Consider the following 19,947-nt stretch of genomic DNA (forward strand, 5'->3'; position numbering starts at 1 on the left):
GAGGATGGTCCACCTAAGCCAGTCCTGGAGAAGGTAAAGTGAGGACGGGGAGAGCATTGCTGGCGTGAAGGAAATTGCATAAGCAAGGTTTGGACAAGACAGATGCCTTTAAGCTGGAAAGCTGGTGCTGAAACTGGGACCCTAGGAGTTGGGGAGTGTCCTCGTCCACTGGTCACCTGGTCCAGCCCCTGCACTGTGTAGAGAAGGAAGTGATGTACCCAAGGTCGCAACATGTAAGTGACAAACCCAGGCCTCCTGACTCCAAAGCTGAGCCCAGCCTCCAGCCCTGAGATTAGAGCGAGGAAAGAATGCTGCCCCTGGTGGTAGGTTTAGCATGTCTAATGCTTTTGGTCCGTCCTTACCAAGGTCGTCTTTGCTTAAAAAGTAGAGATGAAGAGTGCCTCCTCCTCCAGGAAGCCTTACACTCAGACCCTATTTCCCACACCACCTTCATGATCTCCCTCTCACTTTGTTCGTCTGTAACATCCGTAAACGTCGCCTTGGAGGGACAGATCTGCCTGAGCCCTGGGTCCTCAGAGATTGGCACGGTGCATGTTGGTGACCTTCCTGCTGCGTGAATGTTGTGCCAGTCCTCGCCCAGACCTTAACCTGACTTGCTTGCTGACCCAAGGCTGCCTAGGCTGCATGGTCACCCTTCAGCAACTGGCACTACTCCTTGATGATGACATGCACTTCCAAAGTCACATCCGGCTCCACCTTTGGGTCCGGTTCGCAATGATTATCCCATAGGGTTCACCCTGCTGGACGCTGTGCCCCCTGCAGAGCCACCCTGAGGACACCCCCACCCAGGCATCAGGAGTTCAACCTGGTTTTCTGCCACCATGACTAGCTGGTGTGGACGCAGGACCCAGGCACGTTCACCTTTGTAAAATGACCTCGGGTTCGGGCTCAAGTGGGAACAGCAAGACAGAAGAGGCGAGAAGAGCCTGGGGAGGGGTTCGCGTTCTTGCCTCCTGAGGGTCTGGGGACACACCAGCCAGGCTGGCCCAAGGCCCCCGCCCACCCCTCCCCACAGAACATTTAAGCAGCTGAAGGGCTGAACGATAAACTTTATTAGAAACACTCCTCATTCATCAGTCAAATTCACATTGAAGTGGGGGGAGGCAGTGCCATCTGGGGCTCTGGAACCCCACTGCTGTGACAATTTCCAGTTAAAAATGGGTCTGGGCAGCAAGCTTCAGAAACACATGAGAGATGCTCAATGGCGGCGGCGGCAGCGGCATCTCCAGGAGGGGACCGGGCTCGGAGCGGGCGGAGAAGCTGCTGTCCACGGCCACCCTGCCAGTGACAGGGCTGCCCCTGCGGCCCTAAGCTGATAAATAAACAGCACATCACACACACACTGGAAACAGAAACAAACTCGTACATGTCTCCTAAAGTGAAAAAATAATTCGCTCAAATAAAGCTTTGTGGCAGCTAGGCACCTCCAGGATGGGCGGTTGCCTAGAGACCCCCAGCACCCCAGGAAGGCTCCCCAGCCTGAGGACATCATCATCCACTTGGGTGGCACAATGCCCCAAATTCCCCCATTAGCACCTTTGGACTAAGTACTGCCCTCTCACCACATTCCTCTTTTAAAATGCAGCGTGACTCAAGATAATAATAATAATAGTAAGGATACACTCTGTCCCTGGGGTGAATTAGTCAGACTCAGCTTCCCTGAATAGAGGTGCCTGGAGTAGCCAGAGAACTGTGGGCCAGCGGTTGGGGGGGGGGGGGACGGGACAGAAAGGGCGGTGAAGGGGTAAGTAAACAATGTTTGAAGAGGTAAGCAGGAAGGTGTCAAAACACGGCTTTGTCCATGTGCCAATTCTGCAGTTGGGCATCCCTGGGTAATAGTCTTGCAAAGGGGCACATAGTCCTAAAGTGTCAAGGGGTGGGGGCCCAGAGGGGCACCCGCATCAAGCTACTTTCGTCATTCATTATTCAGAGGCAATTTCTCCCCGAGCTGGCCAATTTTCCCCTGGTCCTCTTTGCACCAGGGCACGCAATAGAAAAGTCTCCTGCCCAAATGTTTTATTCATTCTCTTGAATAAGAAGACAGGCTCTCTGATCAATACAGGGGGCCGCTGGGTCTTGGTCGGCGGGCAGGATCTCTGCTGGGCGCGGGCTCCCGGCTCTTCACAGCTTCCAAGGAGGTGCCCGACGTAGAAGGGCCGCCTCCAAGGCAGCAAGTACTGTTGGCAAGAGACATTGCGTTTTCCGAGTTGGGAACGCGTCCTGGTCCTTTCAAAGAACTGAGTGTCCTGGCGCTCTGGGTTGAGGAGGAGCACCCCTTCCTGAAGGTACTGCGTGACCATGAAAAGCCAGGCCCTGCTGTGTGCGGGTACCCACTGCTGCTCCTCAGCCTCACTGGTACTGCAAATAGTTTTTGAGAGATTGAGGCAGGGGCAGGGTGCTGATGTCCTGTAGGCGCTGGCGGCCCAGGGCCAAGCGGATGGATCTCCGGCACAGGTCCATCAGCGGCAGGGGCTCGGCTGCAACGAGAGGGGAGTGGGTTAGTCTTGCTGGTGCCTTGCACACCTGCTCGTCCCTGCCTACCCTCTGCCCACCACTGGTGCACCTGCTCCTCAGAGCTGACCTTCAGGGCCTGGGGCTCCTCCTCCGAGAAGCCGCCTCCGGTTATATTAGCTGAGGGCTTAGAGCAGTGTTTTTCAAACTGGGAAGCAACTGGTTAGACTAAAGAGTGGTGAAATCAGTTCATTGGACTGTGACCAGCAATTGAAAGAAAGAAAGAAAGAGAGAGAGAGAGAGAGAGAAAGAAAGAAGGAAAGAAAGAGAGAGAGAGAGAGAAGAAAAGAAAGAAAGAAAGAAAGAAAGAAAGAAAGAAAGAAAGAAAGAAAATGAAGAGCAGTGACCATAGCAAGGGTAAATATCATTGCATGAAAACTGTCTCTGATGTGGGTGTTCAGTGTGTCTCAATGGAAAAAATACTTCTCGTTGCAGGTCGTGATAAAAATGAAAGTCTCTGACCTAGGAGGGGATCTGCACGGGGCTTCCTCCTAGAAACAGGTTAGGCTTAGGGAGGCTGTTTGAAATTCCTTTGAATGCTCACACTTCTCCTGTAGCGTCTTTTGATGATCAGCAGAGGGATGCATTTTCTTCTAATATCCAGTTCTAGAAAAATTCAGGAATTAAAATCCGTAAGCCATAGAACCTCTGGATGTAGGACCAAGTTTAGTTAGTTTTACTGCAGACATGTTGATTAAGCTCTTACTCTCTTCCAGGCCCTCTGATTGGACCCAGGGATACAGAGATAACAAAGCCAAGGCCAGAGGCAGCCCTGGAAGTAGAGGAGGGCTCGTGGACCCAAATTAAAACAGGTGAATAATCCGAATAGAGTATAATATATGCAATAATTCTTAAATGCACAGGGGACAGAAACTGGGTGGTTCCTATGGAAGAACCGTTTGAAAGCTTCAAAGAGGATAACTGAATGAGGTTTTGAAGGGTGAATAGGAGTTTTATGTGATGTCAGGGAGGAGGGTATTCTAGGCCAAGAGAACAGGCAAAGGCAGAGAGGCGTAAGACAGGACAGGCTGGGAGGTCTAGAGAGAGAGGAGTGGTGCTGGTCCGCTGGATCAAGAATGAAGATGGTGGAGGTTACATTGTCTCATCTGGCTTGTACAGGCCTAGTTTCCCCAAGCCAACAGGAACATGCTAGAGGCCTGAAGCTGCATCTTCCCACTTTTTTTTTTTTGATAACAGAATAAGTGATAGTTTAAAAGCATTCTATAATGTACTAAGATGCAATCAAACTGTAAATAGCAAATACTAATGCAAGAGCTGTGAGAAGAATAATATCATAAGGGATGAGAAAGTGGTCTAGAGTGTGTTTTATGGAAATTTTCATTTACTACAGCTGCAGAGTTCATGTGGAGAGCCATTAGAACTAAGGCAGGACTTGGCTGGTGCCCTGGAAGGCTCACACCAGAGTGCGTCCAGCTCTCCTTCACCTGACGTGAGGCTGCATGGGCCCATATCTGCACAGAGTATTGGTGGCTTTAAACACTCTCCCCTCCGTATCCTCTTGTGATCCTCACAAGGATGGCCACCGTTGGCCAGGGAGGACTGGGCATCCTGTTTTTCAGGCCCAGAAAACAGATCACTCACCCCCGGGCACATGGTCACAGAGTCACCATGCCTAGACCAACACTTGACACCCCTCTTAACGTGCCCCCACCCTCCTTCAGCTACACCCCTGTACCCAGCTTTCTTTCTCCCTGTCCCCCACCTGGTTCTGATTCAGGCTTTGCATTGTTCCCCAAATCATGCCTCTGTGAACACCCCCCAAACCCAAATCCTCATCTAAGTGTAGTTACATTTTTATTTATATATTTTGTATTCGAGTATTGCTGACACACGGTGTTACATTAGTTTCAGGTTAATTGTAGTTACTCTTTATTGAAGACTCATTATAGGGGCGCCTGGGTGGCTCAATCAATTAAGCGTCTGCCTTCGGCTCAGGTCATGATCCCAGGGTGTTGGGATCCAGCCCCATGGCGGGTTCTGCGATCAGCCAGGAGTCTGCTTGTCCCTCCCTCTGCTTGTGCTCTCTCTCTCTGTCTCTCTCTCAAATAAATAAGATCTTAAAAAAAAAAGACTTATTATGTGGTCAGGTGGTGTCCTAAGCTATTTGTAGCTGCTCACATGCATGTAGGTATCAAACTCATATCACAACAACCCTTTGGGGTAGGATTATTATTATGATTATTACTATTAGCCCCATTTTAAGGAGGAGGAAACTGAAACACAAAGAGGGTGAGTCACTTGCCCAAGGACACATAGCTGAGAAGGGCCCGAGCCAGGAACTGGTCCCCACGCGTGGCATGTTGGTAAGACACGGGTGGGCGCCATGCACAAGGTGTACCGAGCAGAAGTGTGCTCTTCTTCTGCTTAGACAGATGTGGCAAGGATTTTCAATCCTATTCATTGAACAATGAATGGGTACAAGGCGCCTATAAGCTTCTTAAAGGACATGACCCTGACTCACCTGCCTTTTAGGACCCACAGCCCTCAGTCTGCACCCATCACAGGGGGATGGCCCAGAAACTGTCTATTAAATGAACGAGTTGATGTTCTGATCCAGGCCGTGTCTTCTCCAGAGGTTTTGAGCAATTGGAATAAATTAATCTTGCCTGGCAGCATTTCCGGCTTAGCTCCCCACTCTCCTATAAATCCCCTGAGAACAGGGCAGGTTTTAATTGACAAGAGGCTTGTGGTGAGGAGTCAGTGAGCTAGAAAGTGTAACGTACTTAGCACAGTGACCAGCACATAGTCGGTGTTCACCATACGCCACTTCTAGCTCTCTCCTTTCCATCCGGGCATTTGCATGGTTGCCCTTGGGGAGGATAAGCTTGGGGATGGCTGGTAACAAGGTAGGCTCTGTCTGGGAGGCCAGCAGCAGTTCCTTCTCCGAGTGAGGGGAGATGGGCTGGCACTTGGCATCAGGAAAATTTTGAGCTGATAATCACTGCCAGAGCTTGAGAGCTTTCTTAAATATTTTAAAGCTCTAGGCACACAGTACGTCCTCAGTGCCCAAAATGCCAAGCCTTTTCAGCAAACCCAATTCCCTGTGTGTTCCCTGCCTAGTTAGGAGCTGGGGAGAAGGGAAGATCTCTGTTTATGGTCATTCCTCTGCAGTCATGGAAATCAATCCAGAGCCCAACTCTATAAAGGAAGCGAGAAGGGGGGGCGGATGGGGTTCAGGGCACGTCTTTAGCTCTAAGTGTGATATAAATCGTCTCTTCTCATTTCTTGAGGGCCCTTTACACTGACAGAGGCACAGCAGTGCCAAAGCGCACAGGGCAGGTCCTCACTGCGGCTGTGAAACTTCCCAAGCTCCGGAGACGCCCCGTGTCAGCTGGGCCCGCCCTCCGACTCCTCTTTCGGACTCCCCTTGGCTTCAGAGCCTTTCTTCGAGCTGCCACAAGCTGAGGCTTAGAAATGATCAACCAGGTGGCAAGAGAAACAAGAGATCTTTCAGCACAAGAGCCATTTTCGGAAATGTTTGCCAACTAAAAAATGAAAAAGGAATTCTTGTTCCCCAGAAGTGAATATCCAAATGGCCAATGAGTCCATGAAAAAGTGCTCAACTTTATGAATCATCGGAGAAGTGCAAGTTAGCGCCATGACGTGACTCTGCTACGTGCCAACCCGAATGGCCAAAATGCAAACAAGACATTAGCAAGTGCAGACAAGGATGCGGAGCAACGGGAACTCTTATAATGCTGAGAGCATGCAAGCGGGCACAACCACTCCGGGAAACTAAAGCTGAACCTCTGGCCTGCAGTTTGAGTTCGGGTGCACACAGGTGTACCAAATGCATGTGCACGCATACTCACAGAAGCGTTATTTGTAATAGCACAATCTGGAAACAATGGTTCTGCGGTCCACCAACAGTGGACTGTACACATAAATTGTGTCTCTTCATATAGCGGGACACTAATCAGCCATGAGAAGGAAGGACCCACAATGACATGCAAACACGTGGACGAATCACAAACATAATCGTGAGCGAAAGAAAATTACATCTTGCGTGGCTTCATTTATAAGGTTCTGGAGCTGGGATGATGAAGTGAGGGCAGTGCTGATATTGGGCAGGAGGTGATGGGGGGGGGCAGGGGGAAGCTCCTGGGGGGCAGACATTGTTCTGTTCTTTGAGTTCTGGCTAAACTAGTGTGTTCAGTTGGTAAAAACCATCAAGCTTAGTCCCCTGAGATTTGTATACTTTCTGCCTATTTATACTTCAAAAACACATTTACGTCAAGAAAAATAAAGTCACTGGCTGGTTGGGAGGGCCCCTACTCCCTGCTGGGGGGGTGTGGATCCAACACAAGCCAGGCATCTCTCCCCGCCCCCAGCCCCAACGGGGTAAAGTAGGGAGAAGAGGTTGGCGTGGAGTCCCTGCTTCTGCTCCCACCCCCAGTGGGCCAGACAGTTGGCTCACCTTCTTGGAGCCACATTTTCCTCCTCTGTAAAGTAGGGGAGAGCAACACCTCCATCTGCATGTTGTGATGATGGTATGACACCACATGCTCTTGCCTTAGAGGAACTCTCTCCACAGTATGTCTTATTTCAGGCCGCTGGCCCAAGAGGTACCTTTAAAAATAGTAATAATTTACTTATTGTGGTTCTAAAAATTGCTCGGTACATCATCCTAATTGACAACAACTCTCTGCTCTTGATGAAGATTTATTGGAGCTGGGGCTGGATGTCTGGTTCCATGCTAAAAATATCCCAAGGCAATCATCTCCAAGGTTCTACAGTGACCTGAATTTTCCACAATTCTCCACCACTAACCTCCTGTACAACCAACCCCAAGTAAGCCACAGAACTTCCCAGGGACTCTGTTTTGCTGTCAATAAAATGGGGGAAGTTAGATCATCTGGCTTAGACAGTCCACGTCTGTGATGGAAATGTAGAGATTTCACCCAGGGACTGGTGGCTGAAGCAGCTTTCCTGGGCCCCTTGACAGTCTCCTCTCTCTGCGGCAGAAGATGCCAAGACGCAAGTCACCATACCCTACTCCCATCCCTACGTTTATATTTTGAAAAAAGATCAACATTTTAAGGTCAGGAGGTGAAATTCTTTTGTAATAGTTTTAGACAATGGTCAGCAGATGGGGGAAGGTTTGAGTGACAGCCCTGACATCTGAACTCAAGTAGACCTGGGTACCGTTTGTTTTCAGGAAAAGAAATGAGAAGACATGCATGTGGATAAGCACACACACACTCTATATGCACCATACGCTGTGCTAATCGCTTATGCATAGACTATGGTTTTGGTGCTGGAAGACTCAGAGAATTGCCTGCATGCCTCTGGGCCTCCCCTCATGCTGCTCCTTCAGCTGGAAGACCCTCCCCTGCACCGCCTGCCAGAAACCTGCCTCCTCTGTAGGACCCCCACCAAGGGTCACCTCCTCCCCAAAGACTTGGCTTCTCCGCCCTCTGCATCCACATCTGTCAGGTGTCACTCCACTTAGTTAATTACGTCAAGGGACAAATATATCATTACCCACTCACTTCCAAAATATATGACATCCCTGTACCAACTGGCCCTGTCATGGTCAACGGGGACCTCAGCTCCCATCCAGAAAGCATTTGGAATATGGGGTTTTCTCTTTGCAAGCTTCACTGTCTCCCCAGCAAAAAGGGGTGTGACTGCAGCTGGGACATAAGCAGCGCTTTCTGGTGAACTCTGTGCCAGCAAGTGTCCCTGGCACAGATGGGTCCCACATTTTCCCCTGGGATAGAGAGTGAGCGAGTCCCGTCGTGTGCATAGGAGTGCTGCACAGCAGAACCGTCCTAAATAATGCATGGCCTTCCCTAGCAACACTGCGGAGGGAGGACGTGGGAAACCTCCAAAGGGGAGAACCCAGAACGAAGAGTGCTAGAAAATGCCACCTGAACTGCATGCGACTGTGCTCAGGGGTCACCTGTCCCAGCCCCATCTCCCCAAAAGGGCAGAAGAGATGTGCACATGTGTGCATGTATGTGTTTAAAGGATCTGACAACAATCCTGGAAAGCAAGAAGGACAGTCAGCAGCCAAGACGTTCGGGTAAATTCTGGGAAGACATAGGCGGGTGGGACAGGTTGGGTGGAAAAATCAAGCAGAGAACTGGCTGCCCTGTGTGCCAGGAGTGGACGTGGCTCTCACTTGAGGAGCCCTGGAGAAGCCCCAAGCTCCAGCAACAGAGGGCAGACTGGGCACGGAGCAAACATTGGGGTACTCCCTTGAAGAACCCTGAGCTTGGCATCGGGGGCAGCTGAAGCCTGGGCCTGTGCTCTGTGTCAGGTGGACAGGCTGGGGGTAGCTCCTGCTCAGCGCTGCGGTAGAATACAGATGCCCCGTGGGGCACGAGCCAACCCTTCTCTGCCACGGAGGGCACGGTGGCTGGTAGGAAGAAGCTTCCATCTGGATGCAGTCCCTGTGGGTCTGGCCCGTCCACCAGCTCCCTGGCCCAGTACCCGGCAGGAAGGTGTGTCGAGCAGAACGGCCTCCCCCGAAGGCCGAAGACTCCACTGCGCTCCCAGGCGCAGGGGGACTGCCCCGCACGGCCAACAGCAACTACATTTCAGACTCTGAAAGAAGAGCCTCAGCCCACCCAGGCTGAACATTACATGGGATGTACTCCAGCAAAATGAGAAAGGAATCCAACCAACAGGATGGCACGAGCTTCCAGGAAAAGAGGAGAAAGTGGAACATGGACATGAAGAAAGGTAGAGTGAGGGACATGAAGAGCCATTAGGTCTCCTGTCTATGGCCGTCGCTTCTCTCAAGTGCCATCCTCCCCATCATGCTCTGGGCCTCATCGCCTCTGACCCCAGCCCTCAGCGAATTTCCCACTGTGCTCTCTGGGACTGCAGCTTTACACACAGAAAATTGCACCCTTGACTTCTCTGAGAGATCCCCCCACTTCCTGACTTAAGAGCACAGAGCCTTGTCTCCCAGACTCCATTGCCCTTCAGCCTCCCTCCTGGGAGGTGGTCTGTGCCTTCAGGCCCAGGAGGTGGGGAAGGACTTTTCACTCCTTCTTGCCACATTCTAAGCTCTGCACCCGCCATCTGCTTGTGAGAAGTCCCAGCTCCTCCGTGGCTCACAGCGCTCGGCTCTGATCCCTGTTGCTGTCATCTATCGACCTCTTGTCAGGGCTCTGGCCTGCACCACACCGGCCACCCCCCACTGACGGAATCCTCCCCAGGCCCAGCCTCTCATCGCTCAGGCTCCCGGTTCTGGACTGCCTCGTGCTCAGGACACTCTCCTCCACCCTGCTGCCCACCCCTGGGCCATGCCACGGAGCTCAGCCACCTTCCAAAAAGCCCATTCCAGCACCCCAGTCTCTGACCACTGGATCAACCACCTCCACTGTGGTCACTATTTCCTCTCAGGGAAACCTCTAGGCCCCAGGAAACTCTCCTTTTGTGCTCCACCCATCCACATCCCTTACTTTCACCTTCCTCCTCACCCAGCTGAATGACAACGGGTGTGGAGGCAGGCCGGTGGGATGGGTAGCCAGGGAGTGGCTGGGGGCTGAGAATGCACTGGAACAGGGAGCACCTTGAGCTCGGTTCATCTCTGTTCAGTTCCTTTGCAGGGCCTCCCTGCCCGGACCCTGCTACACAGCTGAGTGCAAAGTGGCTGAGCAGTTGGCAGCCCTGGGCCCCGGCTGGCCTCGGCCACCAGCTGGCAGAGCGGCTCCGCCTTCCTCCTGAGGGCCTCCGCCCCTGTCACTGTGGCAAGTGGTTTGGCAAAAAGGCTCGGGGTCCCTTCCACACCTGACACTTGGCAGAGCAGAAATCAGATTTAATCCTGGCAGTGGAAGGACTCTAACTGAACCCAATCGGATTAGGCTTAAATGTACGTGAACAAGTGAATGGCAAGGCCAGAGAAGCCTGTGAGATGAATGTTAGATGAGCCTCGGAGACCTAGGGCTGTGGCTCCCAAGCTGCTAGCACAGGCCGGGTGGGCTTCCTGGGGGAGGTGATACTGAGCCAGACCCATGGGGGCTGGCTGGCCATAACCTGCCGTATTATCAAAGGCAGGGCTGGCCGCTCAGAGGCCGCACTCAGGCTTACCAAGTGAGCCCCGTTTTAGCCACAGGCTCACATTAGCACTGTCGAAGGAATGAAGAGTCTGGTGACCTGAATCCTTCATCTGACGACCTTTTATCCACGGGTATTCTCTGCCCTCTTGGCCAAGATCTCAGCAGAGCTGGGGCTGGGCTTCCTGTCTGCTCACTTTGCTGCTATGCCCTGGGAGTGGCCTTGCCAAAGCCAGTGGGAGGGCGTTAGCTGTTGCCCTCACCGAGCTGTGAGGAAGAATGAATGGCTCCAGGCAGGCGCTGGCGACTCGGGCCTCCCTGGGGATTTGTGGTCTCAACTCCTGTTGGGCCTCCTCAGCCTCTAAGCAGATGCAGCCTGGAGAAACCTCTTTGTGTTTAGGTTGGGGAGGGCTGGGGCGATGGGAAGAGGTCCCCTCACTTGCCCAGACTCAGAGCCTGGCAGCGGTGTGGAGAGATGTACCGGAGAGGAATCCTAGCTCGGCCTCTACCCTAGTCCAAAGCCAAGGCCAGTCTCTATTGACAGCAAACTTGAAATTTTTGGGGAAATCAAAGCATGAGAACATCACCATTATAATCAAAGTCTTCTTTTTTTTAATTTTTATTTTTTTTAAAAGATTTTATTTATTTATTTGACAGAGAGAGACACAGCGAGAGAGGGAACACAAGCAGGGGGAGAGGGAGAGGGAGAAGCAGGCTTCCCGCGGAGCAGGGAGCCTGATGCGGGGCTCGATCTCAGGACCCTGGGATCATGACCTGAGCTGAAGGTAGATGCTTAACTGACTGAGCAGGGGGGTGCCTGGGTGGCTCAGTCATTAAGCATCTGCCTTCGGCTCAGGTCATGGTCCCAGGGTCCGGGGATGGAGCCCCGCATCAGGCTCCCGGGAGCTCTGCCTGCAGCTCACCCTGCTTGTGTTCTCTCTCTCTCTCTCTAATAAATAAATAAAATCTTTAAAAAAAAGAAGGGTTTGGAGGGATACCAGAGTCCCAGTGTCATTTTGTGGACTTTGAGGATAAAGTCTTGTCCCTCTGCTGCAATGATGAATCACACATGTATGCAGTCATTATACTTCTACTTACAAACGTGCTTTGCAAGACCTGAGCAGGGAGCTGGGTACCCAGGGGCTCACGGGGCTACAGATGGAACTGAGAGACCAGAATATATGGTGGCAGCCCAGAAAGGTTTATGTTTACTAGCAGGAACTGCAAGTGGAGCTGTGAGAGCCAGGAAGAGGGGCACCTAACCCAGCCTGGGGGTACCCAGGATGGCTTCCTGGAGGAGGCAGCAGGTAAGAGAAGTTTTAGAAGATGAATGAGTTAGCGCTCTGTTGAGTGAGGATGTTTATTGGCTCCAAAGGCATATCTCTTAGATGTGTTCAAAGAATCTCGTTTGTGTAACAATGGGGAAAGTTGTAGTTTTCTCAAAATGACACTTTGAGGAAACAAAAATCAGTTGTGGAACATCTAGTCTGTTAAAATAAAAAGTCAGTGTGCTCACCTCCCTGGGAGTAGAGGCTGTACCCTAGATCTAGCCAAGCATCCATATGGGTGACCAGGCATGTCCCAGGGATGAAAGCACACTGAAATGGTGTGTGTCTCACTCTTCTAATGAAAACATTTCCAAAAAGGCACGTGTCCCTTTCCAGTTTCATGTCCCTGAATTCTGACTGGAATGATCTATACTGGTATTCCTGAAGCCTGAGACACTTTCAGTTTGGAGGGGAACTAAAATGACTACATGTAGACCTCAACTCAACAGGTACTGGGCACCTGCTATTACCTGAACCAGGGAGAGTGTCCCACCACCTCTACCCAGCTCCAGGCTGGGACCCTAGAGAGCCATCCACAGACCAGCAGCATCAGCTTCACCCAGGAGCCTGTTGGGAATGGGCTCAAGCCCAGCCAGCACAACTGCAGCAAAACCAGCAATTTCACAAGATCCTCAGTGCTCCCAACACAGTGGTCCACAGGCTTGGTCCATGGAGTTGTTCCACACATATCCCCACACCCAGCAGAGAGACCAAATACTCATCCCTGCCCATCCTCCTCACTGCTGTGCTTCTCTGGTGGGATCCCTGTCCTAGGGGCCATGTCTTAGGCTCCTAAGGCCTCCTCTGCCCTCCAAATTGGCCCTACTAGCAAGCCCTTCCATGCCTACCTTCTAAACATCTCTGATCCATCCTGACTTTCTATCTTCACCACCAGCCCTCTGGTCACTTCCTGACTCCACCATGAAAAGCAGCCTCCCGAGGGTCTCCCCGCCTCTGCCCTCTCCCCATCCAGCATGGCTCCCTCTCTCTGCTGGGCGAGCCTCCCTCCTGTCCCCCAAATAGCCCTCCCCAGCAGAGGCCTTTGAGTGGTTCTCGTCATTATGCTGACTCACCTGAGGAGTTTATGAGACAACCCCTGTCGGAAATATTCTGTCCTGCTGCCAGACATCATTGTCTAATTTTCAGCTGGGGAAATGTGGTTTCCCTACCCCCCACCTGTGATAAATCCCGGGCCACCCTGAGTTGCTCTAGAATCATTTCCTGTTATTGGTGCTGCCTTCAGCCCTTGTAGACTGTAGGCTCCCACAGGTAGGGACCGGCTCTTGTCCCTGCTGCCCAGCCCTTATGGCTCTGCTCTGGACATCATGGGCGCTTGGTCTGTGGAAATGAGCCGGCCGGCGTCTGGAAGAGAGGAGGCAGCTGCAATAAGCCTCATCTTTCAAAGGAAACTGCAGCCCAGCTCTTCTGGTATGAGGAACAAATTGAAAAAAGTAGCCCTTTCACATTGCCCTAAGCTGGCTAAAGAACCCTCCAGCAAGGCCCCCACAGGAAGGCAGAATTAGTAACACACTGCGCCAGTTCCTCGGTCTGGTGGAGGGATGTTCCTGACTCAGCTGAAAAATTTCCCAGAAAATCTGACTGTTTTCAACTTGGAGCTCGCCCTGGGGAGCTGCACGATGGCTGGACACCCTGGCTTTGGCCGAGGACGGCCCCTGGTCATACGGGGAGAGCCTCAGGGAGGTGGGGGGTGCTCTCTGGCTATTATCCACCCTGCACCATGGATCATCCCAATGTCCCCAGAAGTCTTCTCTGCTGCTGTAGTCCTGGGAACAACCTGGCTGCCCCTACAGATACTGGAAAAAACACATCCCACATGGGACGACCGCATAAAGGAGCAGAATGGCCTTTCAGAGACAGTTGGTGCATGCCCCATCTTGGGCAGGGTTGGGGCCTTCAGGGATGGGTCCCCCTCCTCATGGTGTGTCCCTTTCTTTTTTAAAGATTTTATTTATTTACTTGACAGAGAGAGAGCGCCTGCACAAGCAGGGGGAGCGGCAGAGGGAGAGGGAGAAGCAGGCTCCCCACTGAGCAGGGAGCCCGATGTGGGACTCGATCCCAGGACCCTGGGATCATGACCTGAGCCGAAGGCAGACATTTAACTGCCTGAGCCACCCAGGTGCCCCGTGTGTCCCTTTCTAAAGAAGAAGAATAGGAGTGCGGGAGCAGCAGGACTTGCCGACCAGATAGCAAGACTTACTTAAAGCCACAGCAATGAATACAGTGTGGTATTGAACAAACTAGAAAGTTCAAGAACAACTAAAACTAAATAAGTCATTGTTTAGACATATAAGTGAAAAATCTATAAGGGACAATAAACACAAAATTCAGAGAAGTGAAGGTTGGCAGGGCTGAACCAGGGACGGACACAGCGGTACCCAATTGTCCATGTTCCAGTCCTTAGGTTGGGGGAGGGATTCATGGTAGCATTAAATTATAAAGAAGTAAATACATAAAGAAGCAAATTAGAATGAAAGAGGGCTATGCATGTGACCAGTGACGGTGTATTACAAGTCAGGATTATGTTTAATCCAATTCTGTGTATCAGAGGTTCTGTCAAAAACAAAGGGAGACAACGAGAGGAAAAGTGAGAGAGAGAGGTCATGGATTGGCCTCTCTCTGGCCAGAAGACAAATTACAGTTGAATGCTAGCTGACGAGTAATAATGGGGTCACTCTTGCCTGCCGAGAACTTAGCACTGCTTGGGGCACCGCTGGAAGGAGAAGCAGCCCAGGCGTGGAGCTGACTTCTGGCTTTAAATGGCAAGCTGCTTCCTCTGCAGAATGGGGACGACACCTGCCTCGGGGGCATGGGGGCACAAGACGAGGGCCACAGGCTCAGGCCCTGGCATAGCTGGGCGATCACACGCGACAGCTTCTGCTGTTTCAGTTGCTCCTTTAGAACAAAGTGGAAGCAGGTGGTGGGTGTGGAGAGCAGGACTGACACCCCCTGAAGGAGGCTTCCATGTCAATAACCACAGATGATTCTGACCAGAGGTCGGAGGAGGCCAGAGCAGCTCGGGCACCAGGAAGCTGGGATGTGCATCTAGCTCTGTGGAGCCCCACAACTCCAGCCCTGCCCATCAGCCCCTTCTACTTTGGGGGTGTTCCTTCCAATCTTTGTATCAGAAGCTGAAGCATGAGGAAAGCCATGAGTGTTGATCTACTTATTTTCTCAAAGTCTGTCTTGGTGTTCTCCTGGGCTCTTTGGCTGGATTTTTGGGAATAATAGTAGTAAAAATGCAAACAGTCAGAGCAAGGATGCGCATAGCACTTCTTAGGCCAGGAGATGGTCTGAGTCTTACCGTACTTACTCCTCACTGTGATTCAGTGAGGCAGCTGCTATTGTGAATGCCCACTTACGGACTGAGGGAACTGAGGCACAGAGAGAGGTTAGGTAGCTTGCTTAGAGCCATAGTGAAGTGGTGAAACAGGGCCAGAACTTGGGCAGTGTGGTTTGGGATGCGCTTTCTGTTGGCAGACTCTCCTGGGGAGGTGGGGTGACAGGCACTGGGAAAGAAACCCAGCTCTGCTGATTGTCACCCAGCCTCGCCCCTCAGCCTTGCTCCATGTGGAGGGGCTAGCTCTGTCTCCGTGCATGGAGATCCCTGGACGGACTGGAGGTGAGCCCCTGGCCCAGCCCTGCCCAGCCATGGCCATCAGGCAAGCAGTGAGATAGGGCCCAGACAAGGGACCCTGCCCAGGAGGGGACAGTTACTAACAGGTCATCCAATCCACCTGGTACCACTTGGACTTGGCCTCAACAATTTGGAAAGAAGGGAGCCAAAGCAGACTGCACGAGGGGGCTTCTCACCTCCAGGAGCAACCACCAGCACCACCACCATCCCTTCCCACTGCGGCCCCGGGCCGTGCGCCCTGCAACCATGAGGCTGGCACAGCTGACTCCTCTTTCCTGGCAAAGAGCCAAGGTCAGGCTAACTTCCTTCCACTTGGGAAACGTCATCACTGCAGCCTCTGCTAAACAGCATAAGCCCCGGGGCTTTAATATGAAGACCTTTTAATGGGTGTATTGTGTTTATTTGACCTTTCCAAGTGTGAGCTCAGAAACAGGCCCAGAGGAGGATGGTGGAAACTTGTTTTTCTTAAGTTAAGCAAAACTGATGAGTAAACTGAATTCTTGGATGGAGTCTGCTGAGTTTTCTCAGCCTGGCTCCCCGCTCCTTTAGTCAGAGGATCCAAGTAGCTCAAGAGGAGCCCCGTATTTAGGGGATAGCTTGGGAAGAGAAAAAGTATCTAGTAAAAAGTGGGAAGTGATGATGTCTGTAAATAAATATTTTCTGTGTGTAAAGAGCCATGATACAGCATAATATCTAGCAAATTTGGAAACGACTGTCCTATTTCTATTTCTCATTTTAAGGCAAATGGATTTTTGCTTTAGGTAACTTTTTAAAAAGTTAATGATCAGTGCCTGAATAAAAACCACTTCCAGTATGACAGATATGTTTGGATTTTGGACCAGAGGCTGCAAACTCCAAGGCCTCGGGGCCGGGGGAGGGGCGGGGTGGGTAACCTAAGTGACCGGCAGGAGCAGTGGGTGTGGGAGAGTGGGGGGCGGGGGCCCATGGACACCAGAGGACACACACAAGCTCCGGCTTGGGCTCCAAGCAGGAAGGTGGGCCTGGTGTTCCAGATTTCCTGCTCTTTCCGAAACACCTGAAATCCAGATTTTTATGGGACGTTTTTGTGTTATTTTAATTCAGTACGGCCAAACACAACATTCCTAGGCCCAGACACAGAGCCAGGCTAGCGGTGTCGCCACTCCTGTGCAGGGAAGCTCCTTCACCACCTTGTCAGAATTCACCAGCCGGGGGGGCAGCCCATCCTCATAAGCTGCTGGCGGGTCTGATCCAGCCATGGAGGCACAGACTCAATGGGATCCAGTGATTTGCTCACTGTTCTTCCACGGTGAGGACGACTCTAGCTATACTAGCCATAATTACCTGCCAGAAACCCGAACTGCAGGAAGACCCAATTCTCTCTCTCCATGGTCTCCCAGCAAGGATTCTACTGGGTCTCCAGATCGGAAAGATCTCACTCACTTGGACTCCAAACGTATCCACTCCTTCTTTACACCCAGTTTTCCTTGTGTAGACACCAGGTGGGTAAAATGTACAATCCACTGTGAGGGGTTCGGACACCTGGGAGTCAGGGGGCACTGCAGGGACCACCACAGAGCAACAGTAATAACACCACCACCACTACCCCACCAATGATAACCATGGTTAATACGGAGCTCGCCCCAAGTGCCAGACACTTGCCCTTCGGTAACTCACTCAGTCCTCACAGCATGCCTAGGAGGCACCATCCTAAAACGTACCATGTTTACCTTCATTTTAGAGCCGAGAAACTCAGGCATAGCAAGGTTGTGTGATTCCCAAGGTCACCCAGAAGTAAAGGGCAGAGCTGTCGGCTCCAGAGCCTGTTCCTCACAAAACACTATTCAATGCCCAGAACACTGATATATTTGGTGTAAGACGCCCATATCTATTTTCCCATAAAATCAGACACCTTCTTATTTCTTATTTTACTCCAGACAAGGGGTAGCAGATGGTAGAGCTTTATGAACAAAAACATATTAGTAGAGAAAAATGACAGACAAAATTAACTTGTTTTGCTAGCATGAGCTGGAAAAAGGCAGGAGACTATCTTAGTTCAGACTGTGGCAAAACCAGTTTCCTAAAGGAATTTAGATTGAGAATCCTCTTGGCCAATCTTGCAAGTGGCCAAGAGAATAGATCTTCAATGTTCCCACCACCAAAGAGAACAGGTAATTAGGTGATGTGATAGAGGTGGTAGCTTACCCTGCAGAGATAATCATTTTGCCATATGTAAGTGTATCAAATCCACATGTGGTTCACCTTGAACTTACACAATGTTATATGTCAATTATATCTCAGTAAAGCTGGGGGGGGAGGCTTGTTTCCCAATTAAAATAATAATAATAATAATAATAATAATAAGGGTTCTAGAGGGGAGGGGGGTGGGAGGATGGGTTAGCCTGGTGATGGGTATTGAGGAGGGCACGTTCTGCATGGAGCACTGGGTGTTATGCACAAACAATGAATCATGGAACACTATATCTAAAACTAATGATGTAATGTATGGGGATTAACATAACAATAAAAAAATTAAAAAAAAAAAATAAAACCACCACCACCACCTAAGGCGAGCAACCGCCCTCTGCTGGGCCCCACCTGCTTGAGATGCATCACCTCACTGGGCCAGCACAGCGAGTCCAGACACAGCACCATCTTCCCACGTTGTTTCTCAGTGAGCAAGACAAGCTGCCGGCACGTTACCGCAGAACTAGCGAGTGGCGGACGGCGCTGGTGTGTATTCACTATGCTTTTGTCAACTACCCCCCGGAGTCCCATGTTTCTTGAGGATCCGCTGTGTGCAAAGCCAGGTGCTGGGGAATCGGAAATGAGTCAGACACGCTCAGTTTGGGGAGCACACAGTTTCCTGGGGGTCATGGGGGATAAAGGGAGCTCCCCAGGGCCATGCTCAGGGTGAATGAGTTCCCCCCGCTAATACTTTCTGCATCAGCACAATGGCCCTGTCCACTGAAGTCTGTGGACAGCTTCCTTGCGATAAATTTATTTTTTAATTGAGGTGAGGTTTACATAACATAAAATTAACCATTTTAACTACAATTCAATGGCATTTAATACATTCCCAGTGTTGTACAGCCACTGCCTCTCTCAAGTCCCAAACCTTTCGGATCACCCCAAGGACATCCTGTACCATGAGCAATTACCCCCCACCTCATTCCTCCTTGCTCCAGCCTCTGGCAGCCACTAACTAGCCTTCCTACCTCTATGAATTTATCTGTTTCAGATATTCCATATAAATGGAATCATACAATATATGGCCTCTTGTATCTGACTTCTTTCACTTAGCAACAATGTCCCCGGAACTCCTCCACGTTGTAGCAGGCGTCAGATCTTCATTCCTTTTTATGGCTAAATAATATCCCATCGTATTGATGCCCCACATTTTGCTTATCCATCCAGTGATGGACATTTCGGGTAGTCTCTACCCTTTGGCTGTCATGAGTAGTGTCTCTGTGTATATGTGGGGACAAGTATTTGTTTGAATACCTACTTTCATTTCTCTTGGGTGTATAACGAGGAGCGGAATTGCTGGGTCATACATTGATTCTATGTTTAACTTTTTGAGGAGCCACCAAACTGTTTTCCATGGCAGCTGCGTCATTTTATAGTCCCACCAGCAATTTCCCCATATCCTTGTCAACACTTATTTTTAAAAACGTGAATTGAGTTGGACAGGACTTGTGGAGTGAGAAACAGAAAATCCAGGTGTCCACTCTGCCACAAACTCTCTATGAGATCATATGAATAGCAGCCCGCATTTCTAGTGTGTGTGCTGCACCAGGCACTGTTTTAAGGCCTTTCCACAAATTAGCTCATTTAATCCTCACAACAACCATCAATATCCTCCTTTACAGATGAGGAAAGGAAGTCACACGAAGCTCACAACCTGCCCAAGATCGCGCAGCTAGTGAGTGGTTGAGGAGGGCTTCCAACATCGGCAGCGTTAACCGAGGGGCTAAGCACCACACACTGTGCCTCTCTGGGCTGTAGTTCTCAGCCTGTGTGAGGGGAAAGGGCAAGGCTCGGGGCCAACTTCTGCCAGATGAATTTTTAAGTAGAACTCCAGTCTATTTAGCGGACAGAAGGGAAGATGATCAGAGTGAAGAGTGGGGAAGCAGGTTTTGCCCTTGAGATAGGGCCTTTGAGGACTTCAGAGAAACAGGGTTTTGGAACTCCCTTCCAAGATCCATGATTCTGAGATGTGAATGATAAGACAAAACTTCAGGCTCTTGCCCAGTCGCGCCTTATTTGATATATCTTACACTTACAAAGTGTGTTTTCTCTTCTCTGAGGACCTTCACAAACACCCTATTTGCCATCAGGATGAATCATTCCAAAATCACACTCAAGGATTTATGAGGCCCTAAAGAACATCTATTTCCTAGGATAGAATTTTCAGGAA

General features: G+C 50.8%; 1 protein-coding gene across 1 annotated transcript in view; it reads right to left on the reverse strand.

Annotated features, from left to right (window-relative positions):
- Window positions 1–1,063: 1,063 nt before the first annotated feature.
- The window catches only part of SPSB4 (splA/ryanodine receptor domain and SOCS box containing 4), a 76,981-nt gene continuing 58,097 nt past the window's right edge, over window positions 1,064–19,947 (reverse strand). The window contains exon 3 of the mRNA XM_032408589.1: window positions 1,064–2,498. Coding sequence (XP_032264480.1) covers window positions 2,371–2,498 — 128 coding nt within the window. The 3' untranslated portion in view covers window positions 1,064–2,370. The remainder of the gene's footprint in view (window positions 2,499–19,947) is intronic.

The sequence above is a fragment of the Phoca vitulina genome, unplaced genomic scaffold (genome assembly GCF_004348235.1).
Source record: "Phoca vitulina isolate PV1807 unplaced genomic scaffold, GSC_HSeal_1.0 scaffold10, whole genome shotgun sequence".
Classification (NCBI taxonomy): domain Eukaryota; kingdom Metazoa; phylum Chordata; class Mammalia; order Carnivora; family Phocidae; genus Phoca; species Phoca vitulina.